At 33.6% G+C, this 12,132-nt stretch overlaps 1 protein-coding gene across 1 annotated transcript in view; it reads left to right on the top strand.

Moving 5' to 3' along the window:
* The window catches only part of LOC106468520 (mitogen-activated protein kinase kinase kinase 4-like), a gene marked incomplete at its 3' end in the record, with an annotated part of 137,027 nt that overhangs the window by 35,856 nt on the left and 89,039 nt on the right, over nt 1-12,132 (top strand). The window contains exon 4 of the mRNA XM_013928953.1: nt 8,336-9,712. Within this exon, the coding sequence (XP_013784407.1) occupies nt 8,336-9,712 (1,377 nt within the window). The remainder of the gene's footprint in view (nt 1-8,335; nt 9,713-12,132) is intronic.

The following is a 12,132-nucleotide window of genomic DNA, read 5'->3' as shown; positions in this document are numbered from 1 at the left end:
CCTCCCACGACTGCAAATTTTATCTATTTTTAATTTTTTAATAATCACATACTCTCCTTATGGTTTCGGTAATATACAAGACCCAAAAATAATATTTGTAAATAAACCTAACAATAAATGAGTATTTTTGTTTTTAACTAAGATTTCATGTTTATATATGTAGATAAAAACATTTTAATTTTCTTTCATAAATATATTTTTATTTCAAGTTTATTTTTATGTTTCATTGCAGCCGTACTTTTGTTTATTGACCTTTGGGTCAGCAGCGTGACCTTTGTACGTTGTCCTAACTATCTCGCCCCTGTTGGGGGTCACTTTCCTTCAGCCTAGCGTGGACGCATTTGAACATTACTGTGAGTTGTAATAGCTTACAGTACAGGTGGTTTTAATAACACCGACTAATCCTTGATACATCCTGTTAGAAGAGATTACCAAACGATACAGACACCATAAGTTACAAAGAAAGTCAATTCATAGCACTTAAAATATTAGTCTGGTCTTCAATGTATTAGCACCCCAACTGTGAAAATGTCATAGCTTTCCTGGTATTATTGACACTAATGTGTTTAGACTGTCTCATGACATACATATGGACTTTAGTGTTGTCACTTGTACACTGAGTTTTAACACATATATAAAAGAACCGTACAAGAATAAAAATTTACGTTTTTATTTTTGCATCTAAATATGATTTGCATACAACTGTACGTGTACTTCTCAGTGCATTAACTTATAAATTAAGCATTGTTTATCCATACATTGATGCTCCTTTTGTATATATGTTATCTTGACTTTTAACTTATGTATAAAATTTATGTAATTTAACTTTATTTAACCCCTTTGCAAAATATCAGAATAAAATATTTATATATCAGTTAGTATGTTTTAATTATAAAACAACAACAGAAGTGTGGGTCTTACTATGTAATGATAGTAATGTTGCGTCATCGAGGTCACGTGACTGGTGTGGCGCCACCTATTTTCTAGAACTATCCTGTACCTTGGCGAATGCTCTAGTATTTACTAGATATAGGGTATTCTAACCAGCACTCTCTTCACATCTGCACTTGTTAATCACTTCTTGTTTGACAGTAGTATTGTACAGATGTGCTGGTTTTTGCTCATGGATTTTTTTGGATTCTGGTATACTACTGACTTTTTTTTAATTATTTCTTTAAATTTTCCCATTTTTTTATTGTCAGAAGTTCTTTTTTTTTCAAACTCTTCTTACTTTTTCAGGTGCCTTTTTGCTAATGTATTGTCGATCCCACTCTGTAGCAAGTTGAGCCTAAGCAGGTATACTTTTTTTTTGAAAATCTGTGCTGCCAATCCTGCAACCCTGCTCAATGTCAATTATGTTGTAGCCCTTCCTACCATGGACCTGATGTACAATTCCAGATGCTGACAGGTGTTAGTTGTGTGTGTCTCTCCGTTTTATTGTTATATATGACTAAACTATTACATATATTTTTGGGTTATACACACCGTAGAGATGGGGTGTTCCATTGGACTGCTATTAGTACCCTCCAGTTCTCTTATAAATATGTTTGTCCTGGACTTTACACTCATGGAATAACATGAGTAAAGCAGACAGAAATTGCTGCTCCATGGCATTCAGACTCTTCCTACCGCAGACCTGATGTACAATTCCAGATGCTGCCAGGTTTTCATTGAAGCACTCCTCTGTTTCACAAATATATATATATATATATTATTGTAGTTTGCCCCTCAGGCTGAGACATTTCTCCTCCCTATCATCCTCTGGATGTACATTCTCAGTGTTGGTTGGAGATGGTCAGATGGTCCAACTAAGTAAGTCCTCACACGTTTGCTGGCCAGTATCCCACCTCCTATCGTGGACTGGATAACAAATGTCCACTGCCATCAGATTTTGGACTGAAGATCCACCCCAGATTTTTGGTCTTTTTTCCTACCATCTGCTAGATGTAGGTTCTCGGTGGATATGGTGTTGGTTGTAGCTGGATGTAGCACATTTTCTTGCTTGTGTAAAGCTGTATATACTCCTCCTACCACAGATTGGAAGGACCATACCCATTGCCATCAGGTTTTGATCTTGAAATGTCATCTCGCTGGGGCTCTCCACCTTCCTACTGTCTGCTAAATGTCTGTTCCTGGAGGTTTGAGTTTGACTGTGTTGGAAATGTGTGCAAATGGAAATGGATTTGAATATGGAAGTTCATCTTCCCTACCAATTCCCATTTTGTGGTGAAGAGGTAGGTGATCTTCTACCTATCACAGATCTGATGTACCATTCCAGATTCTGCCTGCTAAGGTGTGATATTTTCTCTTTTGGTTCCACATCTCCTGGTCTCTCTTTGAGGTCACTTCCTAAAGAGGATCATCTTTTTTTTTATCGGCACTCCACCAGTTCATTGTGGGATTCTAGCTATTTTGGGAGAGGAGGTAAGATATTGTATTGGAAGTTAGCATTTTCACTGAAAATGTATTTCTGATAGATACTTACCTCACCTCACATTTCCCACCCAGCCTCCCCACTTCCAATGATATATGGTGTAGATCATCTGACCTCTCAAAGTGATTAACAAGTGCAGATGTGAAAAGGTCATTGGTTACTATAAGAGTGGTGTCATTCTCCTATTGGTTTAGAGCTGCTGCATAATCACTTGCATGTGGATATGCAAAAACTAGAGGTAGAAGGCTAGTGGCATGGGTTGAAAATTTGTTCCAATAGAGGGCAGTGGTAGTCAAGAAAAACAATTTTGTGAGGGAGGTATCTATTGGAAATACATTTTCAGTGTAGGAAAATGCTAACTTAAAACATTCAACTCCACAAACTTACATTGATATATTTTATTAATATTGGTTATGATATTTAAATGTATAATCTATTTGTATAATTGCTGGGTTCAAGTATTTGATGAAATAATAGTAAATCCTGACTCATGTGTTACAACTTTAATTCAGTTGTTAAAGTTTCTCTGTAAAAAAGACAAAATAGTTCAAATATTTCAGTGAGGATTTTCTGCACAGGGGGAAATCCCCCCCCCCCTTGTATAATTCTTGAAATGAACACTGTTCAGCCTTTGCTCATTAACCCTATTGTCATGGGTATCCTTTACTGTACATGACACAAGGTTTTAGTGTCTTACATTTTATAAAATTACTTTTTATTTATGTTATACCAATTAATATAGCACAAAATCATAGTTAATAATCCATATTTTAATAGTATACAAGTTTTAAGTTCTTAATTCTACGAGGTAAAATTTAAAAAAATCTTGAAATTCCCCAAGTGTGACACACATGACACATTTTCTCTAGGCATCTTCTCTTCTTTATTTTATTTTCCAAAAAGTATGAATTTAACATAAATTACTCACTAGAAAATTGTAATTCTTCAGACAAAGCATAATTGTTATATCCTTCAATTTTGTTTAGTTACAGAGCTATCAAATAGAAAATCAGTACCCTCCTGCCACACCAACCTGTCACATTCTCTCTTTCAGGATTTGTTAATAGTTCTTTTGTATGTTTAATTTATATTACCTATAACCAATAGAAAGTCAAGGTTTTCATATATCAAATGATGTATTGTATAATGTTAAGTTCTGAATAGTTAAATTTCAATTTCATTCAACTTGGATGAATTTGTAATAGTTCTTGTTGCATAGTTAAAAAGCCAGGAAAATTTTGAGAGGTAAGTGATGTCTACTTTTTGCATGTTATTAGTTTATGTTCTTTGGTGCATTATTTAGTCAAATCAAAATTATTTATGCATTACTACCATTAGTATAAAAAGTAGGGTTAACTGTCATGGACAATCGGCAGCAAGAAAAAAAAAAGATTGGGTGAGTATTTTATTTCTTGTTTAATCTTTATTTATTATTATAAAAGTAACTAAAATGTAAAACATAGGGATCTTTTTAGGTTAGTTGAAATTAGATTAGGTAAAGTAAATAATAATAATAATTTAATAAAAATGTTTCACGAGGCATGCACGGAGCAAGCTTGTGGGTAATGTAATTCAATAGTGTAACGTGAGCTGCTTGTTCCTTCGAGTGATTTACAACTTATAATGGCATGGATAGTAGTTAGACACAGTTCAAAGGCAATAAAACAATAAAATTTAATTACAAATAGATGTATATTGTTACCAGTTTAAAGCTACTTAGGATAAATGGATGTAGTTTCATGTTACAATTTGAAGCCATTCTAGAAAGAAAAAAAAGGGTAATTTAGATTTCTTTTTCTTTTTTTTTATGATGTTGGTCAAATTGATCAACCTTGTATAGAGTTAGGATAAAGAAAATAACAGATAAAATATAAAGTGTTACTCAAAACAAATGTTTGAAATATATTTAGGAGGTTTCAGGAATTATACAAAAGAAACTTGAGATTTTTGAGATGAAAAAAGTATTTTTAATCTTAACATGAAAATCATCTTGCACAAGGACTTTTCAAAACAAATACTCAATATATTCATGGACAAATCTTTTATTTTATTTTATTAAAAATACTTTGCTAAAAAATGTGTTTTTTTGTATGTGAAAGACTTATAATGTTAACTGAAAGACTGCCAAATTTTGTGAAGATGTACACATTATATTGAAAGTTAGAAGTATTAAATGTATAAAGATGTTAAATGAGTACAAACAGATTACATGGTTGGTTAAATTGACCCGAGACTGTGTTGAGAGAGTTAAAAGCTGAGCTTATCGTTAGGACCAATAACAAGTTACTGATAAGAGAATAAAGAAAAGGAAGTCACTTATATTGATGAAAACTTTGTTGCCAAATGGTCCTCTTGGAAGAACAACTAGTATTTTTAAGAAATTTAATTGTAACTCAATAGAAGTGTGTCTTGACTGTGGATTCTAACTTATCATATTCTAAGCTTTTGATGATAAGTAACACTGTAAGTTAAACCTTATCTTCATGCCCATCAGCAGATGTTGCCTTAGGTTTAACTGATGAAAAGAAGCAAGTAATAACACCTTTTTTTAAGTTAGATTGAGGAAAGATCATTTTATATAATCAACTCTTGAAACTATCAGTACTTGTTGAAACTCCATAATTACAGAATTGAGGAAAAAAAACATTCCAGTCTGTACCTGGTGATTCATTTACTAGCTAAACCATGGTCATTAGTAAATGAAGTATTGTGAAGTATTTTCCTCAATTCTGTGAAAATCATTTTTTTAACCAATAGACCTTGTAAACTAATATATTAATCTCTGATACTTGTAGTTTGATAAAATTCTAAGTGGGCCTTTGGTAAACTCATCATTGCTTTAACTTAACTCAGTTGTGTGCCTTCACCTGCAAGTATGGGTCCAGTGTGTAAGTGAATGAGGAAAATATCACTTGAAAATTATCAACATTGAACAAGAAAACTAGCTTTATGGTTTGCTAGTTCTTCTGAATGATGGTAAAGTTAATAATAATAAATAATTAGTGTTAAAATTAAATAAATAAATATTTTTGTGTGATTATTCTTTATCTTAATTTTGATTTGTAAATTATTTAGATAAAATTAATATTAATAAAATTCACTTACTTAACCTAGTTCTCACAGTTTATAATACACGTAACTACACCACCACAACTGTCTGTTATATCTCAGTTGGCCTAATATGTCTTTAGATTGGGTTAAAAGTTTCATAAGTACTGTATATCACAAATGTTCTGTTGTTTACAAGTTATCAAATTTTTCTTTATGAGTGAAATGCTATTCATCTCTCCACAGAGCAAATAGCCTATACTTTGGGCCACTGCCAGAAGATTTTGTTTTTGCACCAAGCCTTTGAATGAAACTGACCTCTACATGTAATAACTTGTACCATGCAAGTCTGTGATGCAATCAGCATTAGGTTCTACCCCCTTCACAAATATGAATGCAACACATCCACAGTACTCTCCTCAAGCCTTTTGTATATAACAAAAGCTCATTCTTTTTTCTTGGCATTGCAATGTTTATCATGTTTTTTTTTCATTAAGAATGTTGGAATTTTTGAGCTCATTACTTTCAACTTTTAGTTAATATTTGAAGTGTTACCTTTCTTTCTTTCATTTACTTGTTGAGAAAGAAGGGAACATATTTTATTTCAGTTAGAGATTCTGATATGAATTATTTTCTTTTCCTACATTAATTTGATAATTTTTCTTAATCAAACTATGATATTTTGGAAAAAATTTTTTAGAGTCTGTGAGAGGGTTTCTTTGACAGCATTATTCCCCATCGTCATTAACCCACTGTTCAGGTTTTGATAAATACTCTTAATATAATCAATAAAAAAAAGGCCTAGGTGAAAGTACCATGGGTAATCAAATCCTTCTAAAAAAATACCAATAGTACCAATAATATTATTACTTTCCATGAAATCACTTTTGTGGATCTTATTGAATACAATTTCACATATCTGTTTTTTGAAACCTTTAGAGGTCCTAACTGGGATCAGGTGTATCAGTTTTGAGCTCTCTCCTTCAACATCACTTCAGCTTCAAAAGAGTTGTCATGTTTTCTTTAAATGTGACATAGTGACTGGAGTTGCTATTCTGATGACTTGAGTATGTGACATTTCTATTGTTTCTACTGATTATTGGGGAGATGCACCTGACCTCATAAGATTTTTTCCCTCTTCTTACCTCCATTGTCTGATTGTTGCATTATTCCAGATTCTTTCTATCTCTTCTTGATGTTGACTGTCAGTTGTCACCTCCTCTGCAAACTTCACACTCCTCCTCTATGGCCTGTAGATGAAATTCATTCTCTTTGTTAGTGATCCTATCCCTTGAATCTCTTCTCCCAGCAATATACTTACACAGTAGATATTTCTCGCACATCACCTTTGAGAGGTTTTACGTGCCACTAGTCTTGAGCTATCTACTACCTAAGACATGTTATAACAGGAAGTGCGATAGTGTAAGATCTAATCATCATGTGACAATAGCCCACTACCAATGGGAGGGCAACACATTTTTACATGTACAGTATATTGCCATAAGAGCTTACATTTGAAATCAACTTCATTCTTATCTTTGGCACTGTCTTTAATAGAGGTGTTTCTCTAAGTTTCTCAATCAATTTTGTAAGATTTGTGCTGCTTTTTTAGTGTTAATTCTCTTTGGTTTCATTTTAGTTTGTTTTAACTTTGATTTAAAGTTACATTTCCACTAAATAAGTAAAAAAAGAAAAATTGATTGGGAATAATTCTAAATTATCATGAATTATCAAGTGACAGTGACTATTATTTCCTCCCAAGGATCTGGCAGTGTTGCTACTGGAGGCTCACTAAGAGGCTCATGTGGAAGATGTTATCACTGTAGTTCATTGTATCATAAATTTTTTATGCTTTTCTGTCATTATGTTTGAAGTATGTTCTCCTCTTTTTGAACCTGTCCATAAGGATGATTGCATTGATAGGCTCTTTCCATTTCCTGAATTTGTACTAGGCTTTTCTTTACCTGTTGGTGACAGTATTCCTCCTCCATCTTTTTGTGGATTTGATTACTCAGTTTTGTTCTCTACTTTCCTTTCTCCTATGTCTTTTAATTATTTCCCTTCCTCACTACATGACACTCCTGCTGAGGATTATTTAGTTTCTTTCCTTCTCCAAACATATGTGTCCATGTTGACACATTTCCGAATCAGCTTTGTTTCCACACTAATGCCTTTTGCTCCTTGACTCTGGGATGTTTTTGCCATGGCTTATGGCTGTTGCCCTTTTTTGTTAGTGGAATCCCTTCTACCCACTTGGGGGGCTGACACCCCATCTCCTGTAACACTGTTGAGTTCTCAGTTTTCCTGTCTTTACGTTTTTTCTTACCCATCACCTTTTGTTACCTGTTTAATTTTTTTATGTATAATTGTAAATATTTTTCAACAATTAATATGTGTTCTGAAACAGTTATTCTGATACTAATAACTTATTTTGTTTAATTATTTGTATTTTTTAATCTGAAATAACTGTCAAGATAGAAAAATGGTGTAAGAAACATTTTATTTGGATTGGCATCTTGAAAAATAGTTTTACGTATGTGTTGTAGACCTTCTTCAGGATAGTAAAAAAAAAGAATTGTTAAATTTCATAATAATATTTTATTTAGTTTATTTCAAAAACAACAACAAAAGAATACAAATAGAATAGCTGTTAATAGTTATACATTGAAGACTAGTAGAGGTAAATAATTTTTATCTATCCTCTTTATTTTGTATACTTTAAGTTTATCTCCAGGTTTTTATAATTTGTATTAGAAGTATACCATAAATACAGGATCCATAAAATGAAGGATCCAGCAGTTCTTTGATGATAACTGAGAAGATACCTGTTAAACTCTATTTTTAAATTTTCAGGACAGTCAGGAGAAACTGCTTTACCAAAAAGAATCCAAAGATCTATTATGGTTGCATCTACAGGCATGGTATAGTGGTGTTACACTGGTTGAGCAAGATAATATTTTATCCAGAAAACGTCACGTAGTGCATGAGATCCTAGAAGAACTTCTGAACTTTTGCATCGAAGACAAAAACCCCAGTCAGTTAACATTGGAAGAAATAACTGTGATCAAACATGAGAGTATTGAAGACTCTGATAAAAAAGACAGTGTGCCCACTTTAAAGGAATTAGTTGATTGTAGTCAAAAGGAATTTGGCTCTCTTGTGGGAGATAATAGAACTATTACAGAATCAAGTGAAATGGAAAAGGTTTCTGCTGCCCCTACAGAAAAAGAATTAGAAAAATCATGTTTAGAATGTATTCTTTCATCAACAAATGATGCAAGAATGACCAGTAAAGATTCTTTTGAAAACTTTTATGAGTTTGAGGAAAAAAATGGTGACAATTGTAAGCCAGCACATGAAAGTATACCTCAGAGAAGGCCTCACATATCTCCATTTAACTTTTCAAGGCAGGTGTCTTTTGAGGACTCTTTCTGTTTAAATAGTATGAGTGATGATCAGTGTGAATGTAGTGATACACTAAGCGAGTTGTGTCAGTTCTGCATTATTAAAGAAACGGAAGCATTCCAGAAGGTTGAGAAGATGTTAGAAAAATTAGATGAAGTAGAACAGTTGTATCCTTGCACAAAAGTACTAGGTGAGGAAGTTCCACTTTACAACAGTATAGAGGTTGTTACAAGAATCAAAACCTTAAATCAGTGGTACAATATCATGAGAGACCTTCGACAGAAGATAAATTTACTTGCAAAGATGTTTGGAATTAAGAATAAAATGAAAGTAGGCTGGCCTTGTTATGATCCACAAGAATTTGAGAGCTGTTTAAATGATGATAAAGAGAAAGATAAGGATATTTCATTATGCTCCTCTGTTGTTGGAAAGACCAGAATTGGAGCTTTTTCTCCCAAGATTGTTCAGTTTAAAGGGGTAAACTCGGGTGACAACAGTCCAAATACAAGCAGTTCAGACAAAAGTGTCAGTGAGCTATCTCGTACATGTAGCTCAGTGCCAGTTTCCCCTGAAGTGTTCTCTGGAAATCCTCTAAGCACTCCAGAAAGCAGCTTTTCCAGTTTTAATAAGCAGTGTATAGATCTCTTTCCATCTGATAAATACAATTCTACATCAAGTGGAAGTTTAAAATATAGAAAGTTTGTAGACAAGTCTCTTCGGCATAAAGGATTGAGAAACATTTATTCCCAGCTCTCAAGCACTATTCGTCCACTTCTGCACCGTGTTCATGCAACTCTGAAGAGACCCTCACCTTCTACATATCCTGTAAGTAGTGCCTTAGTGGATAAGTACATTATATGTTCAAAATTTTTTAATGGATAGTAATTTATTTATAATACCTGTTTGTATATTTAAAATCTCAAACTATATAACATGTGGTGTGTAACGTCTTCACTAATTCATTACTGTCATATATTTTTAATTACTATATGAAATATGATGATTCCATATGTAATCACTGATCAGTAACTGTGTATTTAACTATTTACATCATTTACTTGAGTTTGTATGCTTTTGAATATTACTTAAATTGAAAGCTACAGCAATCAAGAAAAATATTCTTGACCTTGCAAGTCACATTCTTTGATTTAGTTTATTTTCAAATCTAGAATTTGAATATAGTAAGGTCTGCTTGCTTCAGGTGTATCACTTTGACATTGAGCAAATTTTAGCTTTTGAGGTATATGTATTCATACAGTATTAAAATCCATACAAACATAATTGTGAGAGTGCAATGTAGATGAGGAAAAATGAATGGGAATCTGAACATTTTGTTTGGGTTTCCCCACCGTGAACTCCCCCCCCCCTCCATCTTCTCATTGAGTGGAGCACAGGAAACCTTTGCTGTTCATCAGCTCCTAGCCACTGGGATGGTGGACCATGGAGAACCCTCACTGATTGGACTTGTATGCTGGGGTGATGTACCAGTTTGGTAGGAAGTGGGATGATGGTGATATTGTCAGAGTAGTTCAGGTCACCCATCATATAACTATACATACAACACATGCCACTTGTACCCTTCTCTAGTGACCTGTATCTGTTCAGTAGAGTTGAGCCGATCACACATTATGATACTGTGCCCTCCACCTGCAACCAAAATCTGAGTAGAGTTGAGGTGAGCATGCACTACGATCCTGTCGCCCTCCTCCTGTGGTCATGTCCGTTCTGAAAGTTGAGGTGAGCACAACCTATATTCCTGTGTCCTCTTCCTGTGGGTGTTATCTGTTCAGTTGAGTTTAGGTGAACACACACTATTATACTATGCCATCTTCCCTAGATGAACATTGTTCTCTCATGAGTGTGCTACTACAAAGTCCTGCCATTAGATGTCAAATTCTTCCTTCGGGTGCTTTCTGAAGGGAGCTCATCTGGGTAAAACTTTGCGTCAGCTCTTCCATCACTTCAATGTGGAATTCTAACTAAACTGTATGCAGAAGTGTGCATACCTGAAAATAGATACTTCTTCACACACATTCCCACCCTTCCTCCCCACTTCTACTATATTTTTGTATTCTTTGCTTCCTCAAAGAATGAATTTTTGAAGTGTAACTGCATAGGGGGAGTTATTGCACATGGAGGTGTGTCACCTTCCTGTTGGTGGAGAGCTTTGCCACGTAATTACATCATAATGCAGTAGTGCAATTCACATTATATTATGTGAAATTAAGTGGGAGTTGTGTCAAGGCTAGTAGCATGCAAGTCCCTTTGGGAGATGTGCAAGGAAGATAGCTGAACTGTGTAAAGAGGTTTATACTGGAAATATATTTTCAGGTAAGGAAAATGTTAACTTTTAGTGATCCTTTGTGGGATTTTCACATTGATAATTACAATCAGATCTTGGAAGGTGTAAAACTGAGTATACACTGTTAGTTATCCAGGGTAAAAGTTCTACATTGATAGGTATAAGTGTTTCTTGCATATTTTAAAACCAAATATCCACTATTAGTAATTCTACGTGTGATTTCCACATTGATAATTATAATTGTTTATTCCATATGCTATTAATAATCTTGGGCTCGATTTCCAATTTGATAATTGTAAACAGGTCTTGCATACTAAGTCTATAGTTTTGCATGAATTAGAAACTCAAATTACCAATATTTACAAGCTAGAATATAAAATAAGAGCTTCTTATCTTTTCAATTTGCTAAGCTATTGCTCATGTAATAAATCAAACACAGTGACACCCTGCCCACCTCTTTCCATATTTAGAAACTCTCCCTTATATACACTTACTTCTATATATGACATGAATAACCAATCAGAACTCAGAATGTCCCCCTAGTGGCTCTATCAGCCATTTTAATGGGCTTGGCACTATTTCTTTCTTTTCAACCAATGTTTCAATGAGGTAGGGTGTGTCTATAGTATGCTCAAAATTTCATATTTTTTTAGATCCAAATATATCTTAGTTACTAAGCTTGATAAATTATAGTGGAATTCTGTGGTATTAGTGTAGTAATTTATGATTTTTTAATTATTCAAATGTATATATACAACCTAAAAAATATTTGTTTCATATCCTCCATGTACACATTTTTAAAAGCTTAGCAACCTGCATCAAGCAACAACCGAGTACAAAGGTAACGTACTAACTTAACGTAAGGAAAGTAAATTTAAGTTTTGGTTCGTTTACTTTTACCTTTACTTTTAACTTTAGTTTCGTTACTAGTTTTAGGTTAAAA

This window comes from Limulus polyphemus, unplaced genomic scaffold (assembly GCF_000517525.1).
Source record: "Limulus polyphemus unplaced genomic scaffold, Limulus_polyphemus-2.1.2 Scaffold3039, whole genome shotgun sequence".
NCBI classification, from domain to species: domain Eukaryota; kingdom Metazoa; phylum Arthropoda; class Merostomata; order Xiphosura; family Limulidae; genus Limulus; species Limulus polyphemus.
The sequence above is the reverse complement of the archived record's forward strand: the minus strand, read 5'-3'. Positions and strand labels throughout refer to the sequence as shown.